Raw genomic sequence first — 25549 nt, forward strand, 5'->3', positions numbered from 1 at the left:
CACCCCCCAGAGTTAAATGCAGGTCAGTGATATGACCCACACACACACACAAACACACCACACCAAACACACCCGCTGTGTACCGGAGAGGAATGAGAGAATGAGACAGACAGAAGGGAAGAGGACAGACATTACCCTCTTGGAAAAGAGCAAATGTGAGGGAGGAGGAGAGTGAGGGAGCAAAGAGGAAGGAGATGTGAAACTTAAGCAGTGCTATGGGGCACGGCAGTTGGAGAGACCCTGACCTTGGGACTATAAATCTGACATGTTCGTCAAAAATGTGTTATTCACATAGAGTGCTATTTATGTGGTCCTTTACATGTGAGATTTTTGAGTAAATGTAAGATGAAAAAAATATTTAAAAAATCTGTGCAAACACCTTTTAACTTGGTACTAAAAGATTCCATCTGCAATCCAATCGCACAATGCTGGGTTGTCAATCCAAAATAATTGTATGTAAGGTGATATCATTTTTGAGTCATGAAAGAGGAAGGCATCACAAAACATTTCTGACATCTGGGACTTGAAAAATACTCATAATCTCAAAACTACATTTTGCAGATAGAACCTTACAGTCCCAAGTCTTTGATTATTCATGTCATAGGTTCTGGTCCTCTTTTAAAATACACCACTTTTTCAGAAGAATGCTCTTTATAGTAGAAACAAATAAATACAGGTGCCTTAGGAGAGGCATTTTGTCTTGTTTTGAGGCAATATGAAAACCTCCATCGAAGGGATATTCACAAAAAATATAAACTTACCACATTGTATTGACGACTAGCAAGTCATTTATTGACTTTGGGTGTCAGAGACCAGACCAGTATATCAGTTTACTCATCCAGAGCTAAGCTTTAGCACGGATATAGCGTATTTGTCATGTTAGGGAACTATTGCGAGATGTGAGATGAAGATGTATTACAGTTTTTTACAATCACTTTGTCACTAATTTTGGAACTTTGATGTCATTTTTCAAAACTCTAGACACAAAACTCAAAACCGATGATCAAAATGCAAATTTTTCAAAACTAACACTTTTTCCAATTGCTTGGATACAATACACATAAAACTAAACTAAAACTTTGAACTAAAATCACCTGTTCAAAATGACACAACTTAACATCAAAGTATTACCATTTCAAAATGCAATTCACACATTACATCTGAGATGACTGTCTATTCATTTCATTAGAATGATCTAAATATCAATTGATACAACTGCTCAAAATGATAAGGTACTGTTGCATTACTCTTAATGCATAGTTTTATGGAAACTGACAAACGATATTCCATGTTTAGATCATGAAAGTTTCAGGATAACGAGGTCCATTGACACCAATTACCATGGAACGTGAACCAATTGGACTATATTATCTATGGATGTAATATTTCATCATCATTCTTTATCAGACACTGTTTCTATGGTCCCATGTACCACTTTTCCAGACAATGTTTTCAGATTTGACATTATTGTACACTCACTGGCCACTTTATTAGGCCACCACAACAGCCTGAATTATTCATGGTGTTGTACGTGAAGAGATGCCCTTCTGCACACCACTGTTTTAAACAGCTGTTATTTGAGCATTTGTGGCCTTTCTGTTAGCTTGAATGAGTCTGGACAATCTCCTCTGACCTCTCTCATTAACAAGGTGTTTTTGCCCACAGAAATGCCGCTCACTGAATGTGTTTTGTTTATCGCACCATTCTCTGTAAACTCTAGAGACTGTAGTGCGTAAAAGTCCCAGGAGGGCAGATGTTTCTGAGATGCTAGAATCACCATGTGTGGCATCAACAATCATACCACGGTCAAACTGGCTTAGATTACTCATCTTGCCTGTTCTAATGTTTGGTCGAACAACGTCTAAAACTCTCTACTCTATATACTCTATATATTGAGTTGCAGGCAGCGACATGATTCGCTGTTCGAATGTAACTTTCCTTGATGAGCTAAATCAGGTCTGTAGAGCTGATGGCATGACCTATGTCATTGTGTGGGATAATGTCAGGCTCCAACCACAATTTACCACCCTGTACTTAACCCCATACTCTCCTGTCCTTAACCCGATTGAGGAATTTGTCTCCACATGGAGGTGGAAGGTACATGATAGGCGCCCTCACGAACAAGCCGCCCTTCTCCAGGCCATGGATGACGCATGCAATGACATCACGGCAGACCAGTGTCAGGCCTGGATTCGCCCGAAGATTCTTCCCAAGATGTTTGGCGAATGAAAACATCCATTGTGATGTGGATGAGAACCTATGGCCAAATCCACAAGACAGGGTTGAGGGAAATATAGAAGTACAGTAATCAACCCTTTGTTTGGCTTTTTACAGTAAGCCAGGTTTTTACTGTAGCTTTTTCTTTTTTTGGTAGCTAATTATTTTTGCTTTGATTCAAAGAAACCTATGTTGTGATTTTATTGTATTTTATCAATAAATGTCAGATTTTGTTCAATGATTCCAGTGCCTGTAATATTCTCTCTACTAGTCATTTTACAGTGATGTATTTACATGTAGTAGCATATTGAAACATGTATCACATATTTTGTACTACAATATTTAATGATTGTACAAACAACTACACAGTGAAACTATCGGTATCTTGTGTGTGGGTGATCTAAATTAATGTTACTATGGTATGTCATGATAAATGACTTATTTGAACCAATGATTCTGTAAGTGCAAGGTTTCTTTAAAGTTATGAATGCACAATGCAATGTTTTGAACTTTGGACAGCCTGTGTTACAAGTGATGACCGTTTTGAGTTTTGTGTCTAGAGTTTTGAAAAATGACCACTAGGTTCTGAAATTAGTGCCAAAGTGATTGTAAAAAACTGTAATAAAGTTGATGATGAGACTAGAAAGAAGGAAGGGGGGGCTCCCGAGTGGTGCAGTAGCTGTGCCACTAGAGATCCTGGTTCGAGTCCAGGCTCTGTCGCTGCCGGCCGCGACTGGGAGACCCATGGGGCAGCGGCCTAGGGGAGGGCTTGGCCAGCAGGGATGCTCTTGTCCCATTGCGCTCTAGCAACTCCTATGACAGTACACGGTCGCCAGGTGTATGGTGTTTGCTCCAACACATTGGTGCGGCTGGCTTTCGGGTTAAACCTGTTGCGACTCTAGGGGCAGTATTTTCATTTTTGGAAAACAAATGTTCCCGTTTTAAACGGGATATTTTGTCAGGACAAGATGCTAGAATATGCATATAATTGACATCTTTGGATAGGAAACACTCTAACATTTCCAAAACTGTAAAGATATTGTTTGTGAGTATAACAGAACTGATGTTGCAGGCGAAAGCCTGAGAAAAATCCAATCCGGAAGTGCCCCAGGTTTTGAAAGCGCTGCATTCCAATGAGTCCCTATTGAGCTGTGAACGTACCATCAACGAGCTTACACTTTCTACGCATTCCCCAAGGTGTCTATGGCATTGTGACGTAGTTTTACGCATTTATGTTAAAGAATAGCCGTAGGCGGCTACATTGCGTAAGTGGTCACATGGTGGCTCCGAGAGAGATTCTCGCGTAAAATACAGAGGTAGCCATTACTCCAATCGGTCCTACTGAAAAACGAATTGCCCCGACGGATATATTATCAAATAGATATTAGAAAAGCACCTTGAGTATTGATTATAAACAACGTTTGCCATTTTTCTGTCGATATTATGGAGCTAATTTGGAATATATTTCGGCTTTGTGGTGACAGCAATTTCCGGGCGATTTCTCAGCCAAACGTGAAGAACATACGGAGCTATTTCGCCTACAAAAATACTCTTTTGGGAAAAATTGAACTTTGGCTATCTACCTGGGAGTCTCGTGAGTGAAAACATCCGAAGTTCATCAAAGGTAAACAATTTAATTTGATTGCTATTCTGATTTTCGTGACAAGGTTGCCTGCTGCTAGCAAGGCATAATGCTATGCTAGTCTATGATAAACTTACACAAATGCCTGTCTAGCGTTGGCTGTAACGCATATTTTGAAAATCTGAGATGACAGGGTGATTAACAAAAGGCTAAGCTGTGTTCCAATATATTTCACTTGTGATTTTCATGAATAGGAAGATTTTCTAGGAAGATTTATGTCTGTTGCGTTATGCTAATTAGTGTCAGGCGATGATTACGCTCCCGGACCCGGGTTTGAGAGTCACAAGAAGTTTTAAGCGGACAGTTGCAGCGATGGGAGTTGCAGCGATGGGACAACACTGTAACTACCAATTGGATACCATGGAATTGGGAGAAAGGAAAAAAAAGAAAGAAAGAAAGAAAGAAAGAAAGAAAGAAAGAAAGAAAGAAAGAAAGAAAGAAAGAAGGAAGGGTTTTCTCTTTATTTAATCATTATACGTCTGTATGTTTCTGTTGTAATTTAAATAATTTTAACATTCTTTGCTAGATAGAACCTTCTGACCAAACCCAGATTGACATTTCAGAGCCATATCGAGATTCCATCCCGCTAAAAAAGTTAATTTACTTAGGATTTTAATGCTCTGCACTTTAGTAACATTCCGGGTTAGGACCTTAATGGGTTATGAAAGAAGAATTCACTACAAAACCTTTCTGAGATCTGGAATTTGAAAACTGTCATGCTCAATATCTCAGAACTATGCTTGTTCATATAAAACCTTATAGTTATAGTCCCAAGGTCTCAAGACAGCATCTGGTCTTAGCCTCTCTTAAGGTACCATTAATGGACAGGGACTGGAGAGGAGAGAGAGATGGAGAAGAGATAGGGATGGATACAAGGGAGAAGAGAAGGAAGGAGCGGTTTAGAGGAAAGCGGTAAAGCAAAGTTTCACTTGAACGGACAATAAAGTTTTCTATAATTTGGGGATTTTGCCGTTGATGAACAGAAAACCCCTTGGCTATGAGAGAGTACAAACCATGGGAGGGCCGTATCAATTCAAACAGTGGGATGACAGATGGATGGAAAGACAAAAGAGGAAAAGAGACAAAAGTAGTGAGAGACGTCTTTCCAATACGAGGAAGCAGCTGATAAGGGTGGACACACGATACCCTGAGGATGAGTGTGTGTGTGTGTGCTGTCATTGGTACTCTCTAAATACAGAGATCATAGGGACTTCCTCTTTTAAATGCTCTGTAGGGTGTGTGTGTGTGTGTGTGTGTGTGTGTGTGTGTGTGTGTGTGTGTGTGTGTGTGTGTGTGTGTGTGTGTGTGTGTGTGTGTGTGTGTGTGCGTGCGTGCGTGCGTGCGTGCGTGCGTGCGGGAGGGAGTGAGGGGGGCACTGATAGTGGAAACTTGGCCTAGTCCCTCTTATGGAAATATGAGACGTTCCTTGAGCCATCATAAAAATGTATCTTCATCGCCCCCCACCCCTACTCTCTCTGCCTCTATTTATGACACTTTTTCTCCCACCATTCAGCCTTATGAAAGGGGGAGAGGAAATTGAGAGATATAGAAGAGAGGGCGACAGAGAGATAGAAAGAGAGGAAGAACAAGTGTTATGGTGTTTTGGGGTGTCAGGAAAGCATAGATAGGACAGTTGCCTTATGAATGGGGGAGTTGGACTTTTACGGTTAGAACAAATCTGGGAGGAGGATGGGGGTTAGACAGGGTATTTTGATGATGGGGCGAAAAAGAAGAGAGATATGGAAGAGAGAATAGGGGAAGAAAGAAAGAGAGAGGGCTGAGAAAAAAGGATAGCAAGAGAGAGAGCTGGGGCAGGTAATTAACACAGGCTCTTTATTTACAGCTGGTATTCACTGTGCCAGAAGGAATGTGGCATTTATGCCATAGAAACTTCCTAATGGGGGGAAAACAGAACAGGGGGAGAGGAGGGGATGGAGGGCGGGGGAAGGGGGGCAGAAGACATGCAAAAAGTGGGATGAAAGAATGAGGCAACAAGGAGAGAGGCAACAGAAGGAAGAGAGAAAGAAAGATGGAAGAGAACTGAAAGAGGAGAGGAAACAATATCTACAAAAGAAGAGCTCAGGAGTGTATTAGTGAGACGGGAGTGTATTAGTGAGACGGGAGTGTATTAGTGGAGCACAGTGACAGATCAGAATATCATCAAACAAGAAAAAGCACAGACCTGTGTGTGTGTGCGTGTCTTGTGAGTCAGAGATGTGAAGTGTAGATGGAAAAATACTGGATGTGTATCTAGATGCCCCCAAGACCCTTTTCTATAGATCACTTCCCTTCCTTCTCCTTGGGGGCATCTAGATACAAATCCAGTATATTTCTATCTACACCTCACATCTTTGACTCACAGGGCGCACACACACACACACACACACACACACACACACACACACACACACACACACACACACACACACACACACACACACACACACACACACACACACACACACACACACACACACACAAGACAGACAAAACACCCTCACACGCATGCACTGGCAGACTTCACACGGGCCAAGGCAGTTCGTTTGTGTCGGCGTGGTGTATTTGCATCGCTGGGCAAATTTTTCTTGTGCTCCTCTGTAATCAGCTCTTATATCTCCCAGACACCTGCTGCGAAAAACCTTAATATGCAAAACGTCTACACACTCCTCCCCCACACCCACGTACCAGCTCCTCAGTCAATAGAAGACTTATTCACCTGCACCATCTCTTTCTCTCCCACTCTCTCCCTCTCTCTCTCCCTCTCTCTGTCTGCTTGCAAATTTCTACATTCATGTATGTAAATTGAGAGTTCCCTAACCCAGGCCAAGGCTAGTTTCCTGGTACAGGAGAAGAATGCCTGGTCTGTCTTGTCTGATTTGAGTTGGGGAACTTGGGTTGCTGTTATGCTGTACATTTTGGCCTTATGACTTCATATGGAAGTGCTTCTGTTCCTCTTAGAGTAGTTCAAATCTCAAAGTGGGCCAAGAGTGTATGGGGGAGGTGTGTGTGTGTTTATGTGTATGTGTGTGGGTGTGGGTGTGAGGAGAGAAGAAGTGCCCCAACAGACACATAACGGACATAGGAGAGGGAGAGAGAGGCACTTTAAGTGTGAGCGCTGCAGAATTCCCCTACCACAAGGGCACTCTCCGCAAAGCGTTGTCTTTCTCTCCTCTTATCCTTCTTTCTCGCTCTCTGCCCCTTTTCTCCCCCTTTTCATCTTCTTTCTTTTCTCCCAGCTCTCCACCGACATCGCTCCCTTTTCTATCCATCTCCCTCTCTGCCCGTCTTTTTTCTCTCTCTCCCTCTTCCTTTTGCTAAAACAGTGGGACGCTTAACCTTGACAACAGTGAGATTTTCCCTCCTGAAAGTGACACATAAACACACACACACACACTGGAGAAGTGCTTCGCCAGCACGGCGGCCGGTCCAAGGGACGGCTGTACCCTTCGAGGTGAGCAGGACACTGGGAAATGCAGCAACAACAAAACACACACACACACTACTCCAGGCCATTCTCAGCTGCAGACTTTTAAAGGCCTATTGTCAGCTGACATTGAAGGCATATTGTGCTGGACTTGATGTTCTGCCACGTTTCATAAGCCTTTAGAACACCCTTACTGTAGTTCTCTCTCAGGGAACACAAGAGGGTGTTTTTTAATTTGCTTTTTTTGTTTTTGATAAGTCATTGAGTTGTTGATTGGATATACAGTGTCTGGATGTTTTTACCCACGGAGTTGCAGGACTGATGGCAGGTCAGTTTTGGGAGCCTGGGATTGCTATTCTTCTGAGGGAGACCTGCTCTAGACTATGACAATGTAGTCCTGTCCTTTGTTTTGTTACGTGTTATATGTGTAACCCAAGTAAGCCTAGTAGGCTAGGTCTACTGTGTAGGCTAGGTCTACTGTGTAGGCTAGGTCTACTGTGTAGGCTAGGCCTACTAGGTCATACTTGCAAACATTAGCAAACTTTTAAGTTTAACCCGGACCTCCGTCTCAAAACGCAGATCAGTCAATTCAAATCGTTGACGTAGTTACACGTGGTCTAAAGCTATGTTAGCTGTTCTTATCAGATAACCTGGCAGACGTAGCCCTTTCCTAACCTGCACAGATGGGCGGTTCAAATTCCATAACAGCCCATTCAAATCGTTGACGTAGTTGGATGTGATCCAACACTTGTTCATGAAAATGCACTTAACAGAAGTCCAACGGCACGTTCTGATATCAAATGTGTTTGACTGATTGGTCATACGCCTCAGTGTAGAGCCCCTTCCCACTGGGCAAACATATGTTGAATCAACATTGTTTCCACGTTATTTCAACCCACCAAAAACTATGTGATGATGTTGAATCAACGTGAAAAACTGATTGGATCTGCAAAACGTTATCACCGTAAGGGCATTTCATATTGTTTTCACCCAACATTGAGCTATTTCTGAAACTATCCGCCGCCATTGTCGCAACCCCTATTACCAGCCTGTTCAACCTCTCTTTCATATCGTCTGAGATCCCCAAGGATTGGAAAGCTGCCGCAGTCATCCCCCACTTCAAAGGGGGGGTCACCCTGCCTATCTAAGGTCTTCGAAAGCCAAGTCAACAAACAGGTCACTGACCATCTCGAATCCCTCCGTACCTTCTCCGCTGTACAATCTGGTTTCCGAGCCGGTCACAGGTGCACCTCAGCCACGCTCAAGGTACTAAACGATATCATAACCGCCATCGATAAAAGACAGTACTGTGCAGCCGTCTTCATCGACCTTGCCAAGGCTTTCGATGTCATCTACAAAATAGCTTCCAACACTCTACTCAGCAAACTGGATGCAGTTTATCACAGTGCCATCCGTTTTGTCACTAAAGCACCTTATACCACCCACCACTGCGACCTGTATGCTCTAGTCGGCTGGCCCTCGCTACATATTCGTCGCCAGACCCACTGGCTCCAGGTCATCTACAAGTCCATGCTAGGTAAAGCGCCGCCTTATCTCAGTTCACTGGTCACGATGGCAACACCCACCTGTAGCACGCGCTCCAGCAGGTGTATCTCACTGATCATCCCTAAAGCCAACACCTCATTTGGCCGCCTTTCGTTCCAGTTCTCTGCTGCCTGTGACTGGAACGAATTGCAAAAATCGCTGAAGTTGGAGACTTTTATCTCCCTCACCAACTTCAAACATCTACTATCTGAGCAGCTAACCGATCGCTGCAGCTGTACATAGTCTATCGGTAAATAGACCACCCATTTTTACCTACCTCATCCCCATACTGTTTTCATTTATTTACTTCTCTGCTCTTTTGCACACCAATATCTCTACCTGTACATGACCATCTGATCATTTATCACTCCAGTGTTAATCTGCAAAATTGTAATTATTCGCCTACCTCCTCATGCCTTTTGCACACAATGTATATAGACTCTCTTTTTTTCCTACTGTGTTATTGACTTGTTAATTGTTTACTCCATGTGTAACTCTGTGTTGTCTGTTCACACTGCTATGCTTTATCTTGGCCAGGTCGCAGTTGCAAATGAGAACTTGTTCTCAACTAGCCGACCTGGTTAAATAAAGGTGAAATAAAAATAAAAAATAAAAATGTGAACTTTTTTGTTGATTCAGGATGAATTCACGTTAGTGAAATCAACCACGTGTAAATCAAAACTAGACGTTGAACTGATGTCTGTGCCCAGTGGTTAGCTACTCGTATTTGTCGCAGATTGTAGCAAGGGTGCGAATTCCACATGCCCCCCCCCCCGCCCTTTGAAATGTATAATTACGTTCATACGTTCATAGTTTTTGAGTGTGTTGAGAAGAAATGTGTAGCGAAAACCTTAAATTAAGATTACGAATACATTTAATGAGGAGCTTCTTGTTGGAGTCCCTCTTGCAGACCGACACATACAGTAGGCACTGGCACTGCTACATAAATCATCATTGCTACTATAGGTTATAGGCTATGTTACATAAATGTTTTATATGTATAATAATATTCATCCACTTTTTCACATATGGGTTATTTTAATCAAGGATCAATGACCAACTGTGAACAGTGTTTTCCTTAACAAAAATTCTTGACGCGAGGGGGGCTCAAACCCACAGTTAATGTAGCCTGTCAATGAAGCAATGATGAAGACGGTATATGACAACTTGAATGTTGTATAGACCTACTTTATATTTTTTTCCTTAAAAGCGCATGTAAAGTATATCTGAAACGGATGAGCAAAAACGTGGGATTTTGTCATATACCTGTATGTGAAAACTTCTAACGTTAGTAGCTAGTAGCCTAGTCAAGGATCTTGAAATATTGGTACTCTACACTTGAGACAGACCAAGTAGAACAAAAGTATCATTGTCAGCTAGTGAGGTTACCATAGGCCTAACGTGTGCCAGATTATCTGGTGACACCAGCTCCGATGTAACGTTCTATCACATGCAATGACATTGACAATTGTAATTGGCTGATGCCAATGACAAGGGGGTCCATTGTAAACTTGTTCTAATGTTCCGAAGTATGGACCTACTACGTTTATGTTTGTTAGTTTCTTAACTATTTATTGAAGAGGACCACAATTCATCCTTGATGATTTTAAATCCATGCACGTGTGATTGTATTGTGTTTTAAATTGTCAAAGCAATCTATCTAGTCCACTAAGGGGAACTCACCCTTTCCAGGTAGTGTATGTATACTGTATGTTTGGTCTCAGGACAAAAAATACTGAGTGAGCTGACAGGTAGTGAGTAGTACTGAATAAGTGTCGCACTTAACGGTGTCCTACCTCAACAACATTAGCCTTATTAAACTGTGCATCACATTAGTTTTCAGACGAGGCTATTGTCGCACAGCAGTAAATGGGTGTCGCACTAAAAGCGGTTCTACCTCAAAGTCGTTGGCCTTGTTGTAGTGCATGTTGAGGGCTCGGTAGAGCTCGCAGTCGCGGCTGACGCTCATCTCCTCCACTCCGGTGACACCGTCGTTGATGGCCTGCCGGGCAAACTTCTCCATCTGGATGTAGTAGAACTCCCGGAAGTTACTGAACCACTTGATGAGCTGGGACGTGATGCAGCGGTTAAACTACAGGAGAGGAGAGAGAGGAGAGAGGCTTTAATAATAAGGATTATATGACAATACTGTTAGAATGCATTTTTTCACACTATAGAAGTTAACAGGATTGGGATCAAATCAGAATTTTGGAATGAACCTCAATTCAACTCATGAGTTGATATTTGAATTGAATGGCCACACCTCACAGGATGTCGAAATTGAATTTGAGTTTGTGACAGGAAATATAATTGAATTCAGTGCAATTCAATAAAATTGCACTCAGTCATAGAACATGAGTGTTTCATTGAATCTAACAGGTCACACTTCCAGACACCAAAGAACATGTCACTTTTATCTAGCACCAAAGACCATATCACTTAGAAACAATGTTCATATACGTTTTTAACCTTAGTGTGTGGAAAGGCAATTATAATATTTGCATACAGATTTTGTTTTTCTTGATCATTAATTTGAAGAGTTTGTCCTGAAAATTGTACAATATGTTTATTTGTATAGACTAGACCTAATATAATAGAAGAGGCATTTGAATTTCAGTTTAACTGAATTAAATTATATTTCCTTTAATTAAAATTGTGATTCTGATCGTTTTTACTACATCAAATTCAATTCAAATTCAAGAATTGAATTGGAATTCAGGAGGCATTCTCAATTCAATTCTGAATTGAGCCCAACCCTGGTAGTTAAACTGTGAGAGATAAAGGGTCAAAGAGATTTTAAATAATAAATATCATAATTATGAAAATAATTATTTAATAAATAATGGTTATTTATTTAACCTGGATAATTAATTGACATCATGGTAATACCAACACTGATAATATTGGATTATTTTATTTGACATTATAAAGTATATAGGGCCACATTATTGTGCAGAACCAATTGTTTTAAGGCTTTCTGGGCTCTGTGATGAAGACATCAATGTTGAGCGTAGTTAAGGGGGCATAGGGGGATTCATATCACATCAGGGAGCCTGGAGGCAGGATGATAACAGAGAGAGAGATACAAGACAGGAGAGAGAAAGACCGCAGCAGGACTAAGAGAGAGAAGATAATAAAGAGAGACATAAAGTAAGACAGAAGGAGAGAGAAAAAAAGAGCAAGCGTGTGTGTCTGTTACTCTTTTCCCTGAGGGACCGGACCTCCCCCTATCATAACCGGGGCTGGGAGGGGAGCGACCACAAACACATAATTGACCAGGAAAACGATTAAGTCATCATCTAAAGCTCCCTTGCCCGCAGGGGGCTCAAACATGTACTTAACCCCATTCACCATTTACCCTGCACTGCACCCTGCTTCTCCAGACCTCTCAGGCTACAAGAAAAGAAAAGAAAGTGGGAAAAGGGAAAAAAAAGTGAGGGAGAGAGGAATAGAGAGAGAGATGATGAGTGCTGAGAAGGTCTGGCTATCTGATCTGTGTGGCTGCATGGATTCAATAGGACATAAACCTATTAAAGGCCTAGTGGCGCTGGAGCTGTCTTCCGTTTTGCCTCGCTACTGAAAACACATTGTCCAAACAGCCAGACAGGGAGATAAGGACCTCAGGGCCCAGCACAGTCCCCAGCCTGGACAGTCACACACACATACGCACACACATGCACACATGCACGCATCCCTCAAAACCCTTTACCTCAGCCCTCAGCCCCCCAAAATCCTTTAACTTATTCCTCAGCCCTTCCCCCTCCCCTAAAAGCCGTACACCCCCCTATCCCCCTATCCCTGCCCCGCCCCTACACCAACTCCCCCACTCTCACTCTCCACCCCTCCTCTCTGCTCTTTTTGTGATTCTGTTAGAATAGGAGACAAAACGTTACTAAATGCTGAGCAGCCACTCGCTGGGGTGGGAGAGCGGTTTTGACATGGAGATTAGGCTCTGGCTATTGTTCCAGAACACGTTCTCATCTGATCCGGGCCAACACACACACACATGCACACACACTAGCGCAGGCTCACACACGGCCTCATTTGAGCTAGGCATAGGCTGGGACAGAGAAGAAGGAGAGAGCAAAAAAGGGAGAGATAAAATGAGATGAGAGAGAGTATGAGAGGGAGAGTATGAGAGAGAAAGGGACTGGAGGGGGGAAAGGAGGGGTCACTCTTTTCTGGAATGGTCTGTGGGTGACATAATGGGAGGAGGACTGAAAGAGTATGTCTGCCTGACATTGTTTGGCATGGTCGGGTGGCGAGGGGAATGGGTGGGGGTGAGGGATTGGGTGGGGGTGACGGGAGGGGAGGGGAGGGATGGGGGCAGAGCGACGAGGCCTAAAGTGCAGGGTTAGCAGAACAGCGGGCGGGTTAGAGTTAGGAGGGGAGGGAGAGGGGTGTAGAGAACTGCAGGGCTGGACAATAGACCTGGGCAGTATAGGAACGTGAGCTGTCAGCAAGCAAGGCTCATGACATCGAAGTGTCAAACAAACAAACTACTGACTATTACAATTACACACACACAGGGGCTATTACTGTACACAGGCAAGAACCAACATCCACAACACAGACTCTGAGACACACACACTCATGCACATACATTTGCGAGTTCACTATCACAGATACGTCACTACTCAGACACATCACTCTCTCTTGGATGGGTTGGAGTGTGTGTGTGCGTGCGTGTGTGCATGTGTGCGTGCGTGTTTGCGTGTGCGTGTCTGTGTGTGTGTGTGTGTGTGTGTGTGTGTGTGATTGAGGGCTGCATACTGAGATTAAAGTCAGTGAAAGAGATGTCATCACTCACACTGGAGACCTTTAGTGTCACTTCAGCCCTCTGACTGATAGACTTGTCACTTTGGACAGGGATGGCTTTCATTATACAGCCTAGGCTTTATACCTCAACATCTATCTGACACAAAGCATGGTTAAGTCTATTGTATGGAATATCTACTGTCCGCGGATGAAATGTGGTTTAATCACACGTTACATGTATACAGAGAGAGAGAAAGAGAGAGATTCAATGTGTGTCTACTAAAAGTCTTTGTTGCTACAACAAATCAGGTACCCATTCTTGTTTAATTAAGTTGCTTGTGGGGGGATAAATATCCCCTGATATCAGCTAGGGACCAGAGTGTTCAGTGGTCCGTCAGTGTTCTGTCGGGGGGAACTATTTCAAAGCAACACATCTCCGGGACTCCTAAATCTGAGCCAAGAGAGACATGAGATGTCCATGGCCTGTTGGAGTGTGTGTGTGTGCCTGTATGTGTAGGCGTGATTAGCTAAGAGGGGAACGAGAGAGGAACGGTGAGAGCGTATTTCTCACACTCACACTCGAGAGCCTACAAAAGGTCAACCTTAAGTGTTAACTATAAGGGAACAAAACAAACACACGCTTCCCTACCATGCAACCTACATAAAACTATGCACACAGCGCCAGAGAAGGAAAACACTCTAGTCCCAACGATTAAGCTCTTTTCAACACCGAAACAAAATCCTACTCATTATCTGTAAGACAACAAGGACATTCACTATACATACAAAAGTATGTGGACACCACTTCAAATTAGTGGATTTTGTCTATTTCAGCAAGACCAGTTGCTGACAGGGGTATAAGATTGAGTACACAGCCATGCAATCTCCATAGACAAACATTGGCAGTAGAAAAGCCTTACTGAAGAGCTCAATGACTTTCAATGTGGCACCATCGTATGATGTCATCTTTCCAACATGTCAGTTTGTAAAATTTCTGCCCTGCTAGAGTTGCCCCGGTCAACTGTAAGTGCTGTTTTTGTGAAGTGGAAACGTCTAGGAGCAGCAACGGCTCAGTCACAAAGTGGTAGGCCACACAAGCTCACAGAATGGGATCGCCGAGTCCTGAAGCAGGTAAAAATCATTCCAAACTGCCTCTGGAAGCAAAGTCAGCACAATAACTGTTCATTAGGGTGCACAAGCCTAAGATCATCATGTGCAATGGAGTGGTGTAAAGCTCACCGCCATCGGACTCTGGAGCAGTGAAAATGCGTTCTCTGGAGTGCTGAACCACGCTTTACCATCTGGCAGTCCGATGGACAAATCTGGGTATGGCGGATGCCAGCAGAATTTATTTAAAATTGAACCTTCATTTAACTAGGCAAGTCAGTTAAGAACAAATTCTGATTTACAAAACAGCCTATAGGGGAACAGTGGGTTAACTGCCTTGTTCAGGGGCAGAACGATAGATTTTTACCTTGTCAGCTCAGGGATTCGATACAGCAAACTTTCTGTTACTGGCCCAATGCTCTAACCACCAGGCTGCCTGACGTTCCAATGTATAGTGCCAACTGTAAAGTTTGATGGAGAATGAATAATGGTCTGGGGCTGTTTTTCATGGTTCGGTCTAGGCTCCTTAGTTCCAGTGAAGTGAAATCGTAACGCTACAGCATACAATAACATTGTAGATCATTCTGTGCTTCCAACTTTGTGGCAACAGTTTGGGAAAGGTTGCTTCCTGTTTCAGCACGACAATGCCCCCATGCACAAAGCGAGGTCCATACAGAAACGGTTTGTCAAGATCAGAGTGGTAGAACTTGACTGGCCTGCACAGAGCCCTGACCTCAACCCCATCGAACCTTTGGAATGAATTGGAACATCGACTACTAGCCAGGCCTAATCGCCCAACATCAGTGCCCAACCTCACTAATGCTGTTGTGGATGAATGAAAGCAAGTCCCTGCAGCAGTGTTCCAACATCTCGTGAAAAGCCTTCCTAAAAGAGTGGAGGCTGTTGGGACAGCAAAAGGGGGACCAACTCCATATTAATACCCAGGATTTTGGAATGAGATTTTCGACCAGCAGATGTCCACATATTGTTAGTCATGTATTGTACATGTCATAATCTTATCCAGTAATATTTTAGAGAGCTGCTGAGTAAATTTAGGTCATGTTAAATCATGTTAAATCCTCATTCTGTATTATCAGTGATCGTTGTCGTATGACATTACAAATACAGCAGACTGCAAGACCTCAAAGGAGAGAGACACACCAACAAGGTGTCTCCTGCACATTGTGATGACATTGACAGTAAAGTCAAAGTCACCCAGTAGCTCTGCTCTGGACAGACAAACAGGTACACTCTGCTCTGCGTCCATCTAGCTCCCTGCCTTCCAAACAATGGAGAGGAGGAAGAATCCATACACATGACCTCAGACCAACAAGCTATTTGAAAAACAACAAGAGGAACAGAAAGAGAAGCGGCCCGTCCCTCTCTGCCTAAAGCCCATCCATAGTCATCAGGGCTTTCTACTGCTTCCTGTTTTTGCAGGGGTGAATTGTGGGAGATAATCTCTCGTTGTCTATTGGCTGACTCTACAAAAACCAGTCCTGAAATCCAGCGCCTGGCTTTTCGTCGTGCGGGGGAAGGATGCCACACCATCAGCGGAAAAAAGAAAAGACAAGGAATGACATGTAAAAGGAAAAACCTCCTGACCTCATCCACTCCACAGCACGACTTGTACAAATACTGAGGCCAGTGTGCCGAATACACACAAAGGCCTGACAGAAGGAGAGATAAAGAGATGAAGTGAAAGAGAAAGAGCGAGAGAGAGCGAGAGAGAGAGAGAGCGAGAGAGAGAGAGAGAAAATGAGAGAGAGAAAATGAGAGAGAGAAAACGAGAGAGAGAAAACGAGAGAGGGAAAGAGGGTTGTGGGGGCAGTGTGTGTCCAAAACAAGTGCTTTCATGAAAAGAAAGAGAAAGAGAGAGAAAGAGAGAGAAAGATTCACAACAGAATCAGTTTGGGACATCCTTGTTTGTGTATTCAGCGTTCATTTATGACCCCAACATTTTAAAACAACACTGACATTTACTCTCTCTGACATCACATCAACTTCATATTTTCTCAAGTAACGTCTGAAATATGGAAACCAGACATAACGCTAAGATTGTGTTTAGCCTATTGTTCATCCATCACACCATAACAATAACCTATGTATGACCTGTCTGGGCATTTGTCAAAACAGAGAAGCTGATAATTGGCGATCAATACTAATGGCTAACTGAACCATGTCAAAGCACACAAGTTAATCCATCATGGTGTGTAGTGTAAGGATAGCGTAATGCTAAACTGTTGCAGCGAAAACAACAATCACAGTATGTTTCAACTGTCACAACATTTACCTATCAGGTCAGTAGTAAGAACGTTCTTCCACCATCCCTAGTAAACAAGCGGCAAGACGGCGCAGCATCACGCCATTGTCGGGCCAAACCACTTCCCACGCTCATTCGATTTAGTATTTGTATTTACTATGGATCTCCATTAGCTGCTGCCAACACCTCTGTTGGTATGTCTTGTGGGGTATGCATGAGTGTCTGAGCTGTGTGCTAGTCGTTCCTGATTATACCTGGATTATTTTGGAGAGTCTCCATTAAAGAACACCCTCTGTGTTCTGTTAGACAGGTAACACTTTATCCTCAATATAGCAGGAGGTGTAAAGCCATAACACATGTTTTTTTTCCAGAAGCAGACTACAATCGATAATGTCAAAAGCCGCACTGAAGTCTAACAAAACAGCCCAGACAATATTTTTATCATCCATTTCTCTCAACCAATCATCAGTAATTTGTGTAAATGCTGTGCTTGTTGAATGTCCTTCCCTACGGGCGTGCTGAAAGTCTGTTGTCAATTTATTTACTGTAAAATAGCGTTGTATCTGGTCAAACACCATATTTTCCATAACTTTCCTAAGGATTGGTAACACTTCACACTTCACACACTCCGTGCAGGCCTCGATCTAGAGCTGGGATGGAAGGTTGCCGACGTCGACTTTGAAATTGTAGGGGAAGGAGTATGGGTAGGCAGGACGGCAGCACACACAGGTACCCCCAGCGATGAAGGTGCAGGCTCCAACGTGGCGAAACTATTCGTTGTTTGTATCGGCTCCAGGCCTCTCGTTGGGAGTGTAGGCTGCTTTGTGGCAGGCCACTGTCTTCCGCTTCCACAGTCTCGTGAAATGCGACCATCATTGATTGCAATGCTCCTCTTGCAGTGCTCCTTCCACTCCGCCATAAGATGGGAGAGGAGATGCAGAAGATATCTCCCCGGGCAACACCGGCCAATCGGATAAAGACTAACGACAAGACGGAGATGCATCCAGCTGATCCAGTTTGCCCTGAAACAAAGCGTAGTAGATACAGCTCCTACAGCACGGGAACTGTTCATTTACCCCTCCAGACAAAGAGGGCTCCATTGGAAAACTCAACTGGGACAAACTTCTTTAGCTTGCTGGCTAACGTTAGCAGCTTAGCTAGATTGGCGGGCTCTTTCAAGCAGACATTAACCGGTCAATTAAGCAGGGTTCTGCTCTTTTTTTAAAAGCCTATACCGTAGGCTAAGGTCATCAAGGTAAAATGTAAAAAAAAAAAAGTCTAAGAATAATGCCGCGGTCAAAACAACTGGGAACTTGTACCTTACTAGTCAAGATATTATTAGCTCTTAGAGCACATGTCTAAGAATGCCACTCTCCTTGCCTTGCATCAGCTAGCCATGTCTAATTAGTTAGCCACTAGCGTCTCCAAAGATGGTGGATGAATGAAGGTTCACCATGCCGTTCACCATTGAAAATAATTGTCACAGTTCCGTTCTCGTTAAGGGGTGGCTCTCCCATAGGCACCAATCCGATTGAAGCTGGGTCTGGTCTGCTTAGTTCATTGACTGTATATGAACTGGCAGCTCCCATTCCCATATACGGACACTAGCTTAGCTCTGCCTCCTCCATTGTCCTCCACTGTTAGCCAAGACAAAGACACTACAATCTTAATACCCTTAACTATCGGTCACAGTTTTTACCCTCCTTATGGTCCGAGAGGGACTCAACAAAAACAACAACAACTAAACTTGGCCGCATATAAGACACCAGCACAGCTATTGTGTAGCCTTGTTGCGTTGTTCACAAGCCAACTTGTGCTTTGTTTGATCACTCCCTGGCCTTGTCCCCACATACCTCATGCTCATCCTTACCATTTCCCTCACCCACTCCCTCTTTCGCCGTTCCCACCCTTACACCTGCTCAGATAACCCCTCTTCTTTCTCTGCACTCGATTCTGTCCTCTCCCCAATGTCTATCCCTCACTTGTCCCTACCGTTCAGATAACCCCTTTTCTGCATGCTATCCCATGATGGGGCGGCGGCGTAGCCTAGTGGTTGGAGCATTGGACTCGTAACCGAAAGGTTGCAAGATCGAATCCCTGAGCCGACAAGGTACAAATCTGTCATTCTGCCCCTGAACAAGGCAGTTAACCCAATAGGCTGTCATTGGAAAATAAGAATTTGTTCTTAACTGATTTGCCGAGTAAAATAAAGGTTAAAAAAAATCTACCCCATGTCTATCGCTCCCTCTCAATTCCTTTGCCATGCTGTAACGTCCATGCTCCCCCGCTGGCTTCTAAATATTACCTATTACCTATTGCACCTTCCTCATCCTCTCTCTTTTGTATAAAGCCATGACTTAGTAGGGAAAAGATCCTCATACAGAAGCAATGTAAGACACACAACAGGCACTTCACATTAGTACAGCACTGTGCCGGAAGAACATCTCGGGGGAAGTGAGAAGAGTAATTGCTTCACTCAACTATTAACTGCAGTCTGAGGTGAGAGCACAGGCATAGAAAAACACAGAGAAAAAGTAAAGGAAGAAAAGTCCAGGCATGGTGATCTGTCCTTACAACTTGTCACCGGGGGCAAGGACAGTCACTTCCGCTGGGATGACAAAGGACAGACACACAGACAGTGTTGAACACACCTGCACAGTTAGATAACTATGGAGAGGAATGCCAGCCCAGAGTATGTTTTCATGAGCTTCATGTAGCACTTATCCCTTAGGCACCGATCTAGGATCAGCTTACACTCACCAAATCCTAACCATAACCACTGGGTAAATAATTCAGTTTAGGATTTTGGGAGGGTAATCTGATTTTAGATCAGTGCCCAAGGGCAACTTCTACTTCAGGGAGCTACATTCGTCTAGGGCCTACGTCATCCTACTCCTTTTCATGATGATAGAGGTGGAAAGGTGAGGGGTAAAAGGTTGGGGTCCCGGGGTGTGGCTCACCTTGACGTCGGAGAAGAAAATCTTGAGCATGTTGGAACTGGGGTAGCGGGCGTAGAAGAACATGAGCTTGGCCTTCTTCAGGTGGTTGGGGGAAAGACCCTCCTGAATCTGAACATGTCTGCCGTCAAGGAAATTTATATTTTTTGGGGGGGATGGAAAATTATAATTAAAATGGCTGACCTTGCAATGCTTTTCAATGTGTAGTCATATAGTTATTTATGGTAGGGTAACTTGACCTAAAACCACTGCTATTTCAGTTGATGTGTTATTGATATAAATAACATGTACTGAATGTACAATAATTAGTTTTCCTTGAAGACTATAATAGATATAGGCCAACCCAATATTATGCATTTCACATTCATTATTTTAGGATAGTGATAGCACTGGAGAAGGGTAGGGCTGATCTTGAATCAGTTGTTAGAGAGTAGTGAGTGAACCAGGGCCAAACCATTTGCTTGCGATTAGCATCCACTCTTAATCAGGTGTGAGCGTGTCTCGGTAAATAAAACGTTGGCCAGTGCCACAGCTGGTGCCTTTACATAAGAAGCTAATTTCACAGTCAAAGTAAGCAAACGCCTTTCCCTCTTCCCCCCCCCATCATACCCCCCTCCAACCTCCACCCCAAAAAAGGAAGGGGAAAAAAATGAAATTTGCATATCACAGACAAAGAAAGCAGTTAACACTGGTTATGAGAGAGGAGCCTAATGGCTTGGCGACAAGACATGACAACCAAAGACAGGATCCATATTAATATAAAAATAACGTTTTAAAGGGACAACTCTGATGAAGTCATTAAGTGCCTTGTCTCTCTATAACAGAGCTGTAGACCTTATTCATTTAAAATACACACGTCATAGATTTTAGAGACTAAGGTTTTCCAAGGGAAGTCTCAGGAGGAAGCAGGGGGTGGATGGGGGGAGGCACATTGAACGATAGAGTTGTTTCAACTTAATTTACACCCACTGCTCGTCCCCCAGCCTCCAGCCGTCCAAGTGCTGCCAAACCTTGGGAGGAGGAGGAAGAGGGGCTCCAAGGCAGTGAATCTCTCCAGGGATGGGCGCTGCATCCCTGGAACACATCTGTGCTGCGGACGGGCCCAAACCATTTCCATGGTGAATTAATGGCTGTATAATTCAGCTAATATCAATCTGGGGCTAAGACAATGAAAAGAGATGAGGGTAAACCCGCTCTCTCGTTGAGCGGAAAGCAATCTCTAGTAACTATTATATCTTGAACCGACAAATAAAGGGCTACTCTGTAAGTCTGTAAGTAGGACAATGTCATAATACCTTTTCCTTCTGGATTGTATGTTTATATAGCTACGGTTGGAACTTTTCATGGTATTTCAGTTTGACCGCTTTTAACAAAATTTAAAGCAGTGAAAACAACCCAACATGTTTCTAATACGATTTAAGTTTGGCTTGGATGAATATCTTATGTGGTTGAAAAACTATCAGTTTCTATGAAGCTGATAAATATAGCACCTTTACAGATGGTCCCTAACTGCACATTCTTTCTCTCAAGATGCTGAAAGAAAGAAATCATATTTATCCACTCCTGTTCTCAAGTCAACATTTACATTTAGTGTATAATTTTACTGCAAGAAATGCTTAAACCTTGCAGGGGTTAATATTATACAGTAAGTGTCCAGATTTCAGTTAGGCTATTAAATGTAACCCAGCTGTACAGTAAGCCTATTAAGCCTACAGTTCCCTTGACGTGTCATATTTGAAGTCCCTGTCTTGTGACTCTCAAATAGCACCTCACACATAGCCGGCACTGCTATCATCCTCTTTTACCACTTCACAAAATCTTCCCCGAACATTACTGTTCTGGCCCTCCCTTCTCTTTATATTCAACTCTCCATTTCACAGCTTTTCTCTTCTTGGATTCAACTTTGACATCGTCCCTTTTGCCTCATTGGATCGACGTTAACTTTTTCTGCCCAAGTTCTCAAAAGCATTTGGTGATTGGTGTGTATTTGGCATGCATTCAGTTAGGCCCTAAAGCAGGGATCATCAACTAGATTCAGCCGCGGGCTGAATTTTTCTTAAGCGGATTGGACAGAACATAATTAGAAATTATTTGTAGACTGCAAATTGACAGCATGTAGCCCAAACAGATATAATATTTGTCTAAAACATAATCATTTCAAATCACAGATTTCCAAAATAAAATCACTTTGAGCTTATTTCTTGGTATTTTTACAGTCTTTTATGTCCAAAAATGGTGAGGGAGGGTTGGCCTATGGGGAGAACCCTAGCAGGCCTGGCCAACAGGCCTGGCCAACAGGCCTGGCCAAAAGAGCAGCACTCCACTCTCCACATCATCTGCTCCAAGAGCGAGGGATACCATGGCCTCTCAGAGCGAGCGAGGGAGCGAGGGATACCATGGCCTCTCAGAGCGAGGGAGCGAGGGATACCATGGCCTCTCAGAGGGAGCGAGGGAGCGAGGGATACCATGGCCTCTCAGAGCGAGCGAGGGAGCGAGGGATACCATGGCCTCTCAGAGCGAGCGAGGGAGCGAGGGATACCATGGCCTCTCAGAGCGAGCGAGGGAGCGAGGGATACCATGGCCTCTCAGAGCGAGCGAGGGAGCGAGGGATACCATGGCCTCTCAGAGCGAGCGAGGGAGCGAGGGATACCATGGCCTCTCAGAGCGAGCGAGGGAGCGAGGGATACCATGGCCTCTCAGAGCGAGCGAGGGAGCGAGGGATACCATGGCCTCTCAGAGCGAGCGAGGGAGCGAGGGATACCATGGCCTCTCAGAGCGAGCGAGGGAGCGAGGGATACCATGGCCTCTCAGAGCGAGCGAGGGAGCGAGGGATACCATGGCCTCTCAGAGCGAGCGAGGGAGCGAGGGATACCATGGCCTCTCAGAGCGAGCGAGGGAGCGAGGGATACCATGGCCTCTCAGAGCGAGCGAGGGAGCGAGGGATACCATGGCCTCTCAGAGGGAGCGAGGGAGAGATTTGAAATGTGTTTATTCCTGTGGAACTTTTGTGAGTGTAATGTTTACTGGAAATGTTTTATTGTTTGCTTTTTTCACTTTTGTTTATTATCTATTTCACTTGCTTTGACAATGTAAACATGTTTCCAATGCCAATAAGGCCCCTTAAATTGAAAATTGAATTGAGAGAGAGGGAAGCAAGACAGAAGAGAAAGAGGCATGGACAGAGTGGGAGAGGGTTGTTCTCTTCAAGTCTGGCAAGATGACTTGCTGCTGTAAAGATACAATCATGTTAGTCTCATAAGACTGGGCTTTCCCAATGAGACTACCACGCTCTCGCTTCTAAATCAAAATGAATTCAAATGACAATCCCATCATTACATAGATTACATTTATATGTATAAATAAATTGAAGTTGCAAAAATCTACAAACACAGGATCCTCTCCCTATGCTTCAATATCAAGCAACAGTGAATCTTGATGAATTAATATCTCTAACAGCTTGCAAATGTAATAGTGATTGGACTTGGGGTGACACACGGCTATTATTTAGCCATGTTGGTGCCCTTGTACCAGCAAGGTTAGTGGTATCTGAGCACATCTGACAAGATATCATCATTCTCCCCAGCTCTTCCCAAGTCAAGAGAGAAAATAGCTGCTCCACTTGCTCATTTCAGGTGTAAGGCCAATATACAATGAGGAAACTGATGGAAGCCATCTGCTGCGCGACGCTCCGGAACGCCGATGAACTTCAACACAAAATGTCTGACAATCTGTTAGTTATTGTAGACGTGAAATTAACATGTGGCGGAAATTTTAAAAACCTGTAACACATGGCCGTGTTGTTCTAACTATTCTTCCCATTAAAGGGAGTACATCTGTTAATTAATGCCCCCAAATTATATGCCACATTAGAGATAAAAGCATCTGGCATATATGTACAGTTGAAGTCGGAAGTTCACGTACACCTTAGCCAACTACATTTAAACTCCGTTTTTCACAATTCCTGGCATTTAATCCGAGTAGAAATTCCATGTCTTAGGTCAGTTAGGATCACAACTTAATTTTAAAAATGTGAAATGTCAGAATAATAGAAGAGAGAATGATTTATTTCAGCTTTTAATTCTTTCATCACATTCCCAGTGGGTCAGAAGTTTACATACACTCAATTAGTATTTGGTAGCATTGCCTTTAAAATTGTTTAACTTGGGTCAAACGTTTAGGGGAGCCTTCCACAAGCTGTCCTTGTTGTCCTTAAGCCATTTTGCCACAACTTTAGAAGTATGCTTGGGGTTATTGTCCATTTGGAAGACCCATTTGCCACCAAGCTTTAACTTCCTGACAGATGTCTTGAGATGTTGCTTTAATATATCCACGTAATTTTACTTCCTCATGATGTCATCTATTTTGCAAAGTGCACCAGCCCCAACTGCAGCAAAGGACCCCCACAACATGATGGTGCCACCCCTGTGCGTCTTGGTTGGTATGATGTTCTTCGGCTTGCAAGCATCCCCCTGTTTCCTCCAAACATATCAATGGTCATTATGGCCAAACAGTTCTATTTTTGTTTCATCAGACCAGAGGACATTTCTCCATAAAGTACGATCTTTGTCCCCATGTGCAGTTGTAAACCGTAGTCTAGCTTTTTTGATGGTGGTTTTGGAGAAGTGGATTCTTCCTTGCTGAAGGGCCTTTCAGGTTATGTCGATATAGGAATCATTTTACTGTGGATATAGAAACTTTTGTACCTGCTTCCTCCAGCAACTTCACAAGGTCCTTTACTGTTGTTCTGGGATTGATTTGCACTTTTCGCACAAAAGTACATTAATCTCTAAGGGAACAGACTGCGTCTCCTGCCTGAGCAGTATGACAGCTGCGTGGTCCCATGGTGTTTAAACTTGCGTACTATTGTCTGTACAGATGAATGTGGCTCCTTCAGGCGTTTGGAAATTGCTCCCAAGGATGAACCAGACTTGTGGAGGTCTATAATTTTTTTTCTGAGGTCTGGTTGATATCTTATGATCTCCCCATGATGTCAAGCAAGGAGGTACTGACTTTGAAGGTATGCCTTGAAATATATCCACAGGTACACCTCCAATTGAATCAAATGATGTCAATTAGCCTATCAGAAGCTTCTAAAGCCATGACATCATTTTCTGAAATTTTCCAAGCTGTTTAAAGGCACAGTCAACTTAGTGTATTTAAACTACTGACTCACTGGAATTGTGATACATTGAATTATAAGTGAAATAATCTGTCTGTAAACAATTGTTGGAAAAATTACTTGTGTCGTTCACAAAGTAGATGTCCTAACCGACTTGCCAAAACTATAGTTTGTTAAACAAGAAATTTGGGGAGTGGTTTTAATGACTCCATCCTAAGTGTATGTAAACTTCCGACATCAATTTTAGTTATTGTTTTACTCTCTCTCTCCCTCTCTCTCTCCCTCTCCCTCTCCCTCTCCCTCTCTTTTCATCCTCCCATCAGGAGAAACAGGGTAGCAGAGGATATTATGGATCTCTGGGAAGTGCTCTTCCTCTTTTGGTCAGAAGACAAATGAAGACAATCACTGTTATGAAAGAAAAGCAGTTTGCTGCGTACACCTGTTAACGTCCATTTCAAAGAAAAGAAAGGGAGGAGCGGGAGAGAAAGAAACCTTTTTTTTTAAGTATTTGGGTGCC

At 43.4% G+C, this 25549-nt stretch overlaps 1 protein-coding gene across 1 annotated transcript in view; it reads right to left on the bottom strand.

Annotated features, from left to right (window-relative positions):
• LOC118398384 (prospero homeobox protein 1-like) overlaps nt 1-25549 on the bottom strand; it is a 47450-nt gene that overhangs the window by 11046 nt on the left and 10855 nt on the right. Inside the window, exons 3-4 of the mRNA XM_035793660.2 lie at nt 19917-20024; nt 10726-10920 (exon numbers count right to left, since the gene is read on the bottom strand). Of these exons, the coding sequence (XP_035649553.1) occupies nt 10726-10920; nt 19917-20024 (303 nt within the window). The remainder of the gene's footprint in view (nt 1-10725; nt 10921-19916; nt 20025-25549) is intronic.

The sequence above is a fragment of the Oncorhynchus keta genome, chromosome 19, assembly GCF_023373465.1.
Source record: "Oncorhynchus keta strain PuntledgeMale-10-30-2019 chromosome 19, Oket_V2, whole genome shotgun sequence".
Classification (NCBI taxonomy): Eukaryota; Metazoa; Chordata; class Actinopteri; order Salmoniformes; family Salmonidae; genus Oncorhynchus; species Oncorhynchus keta.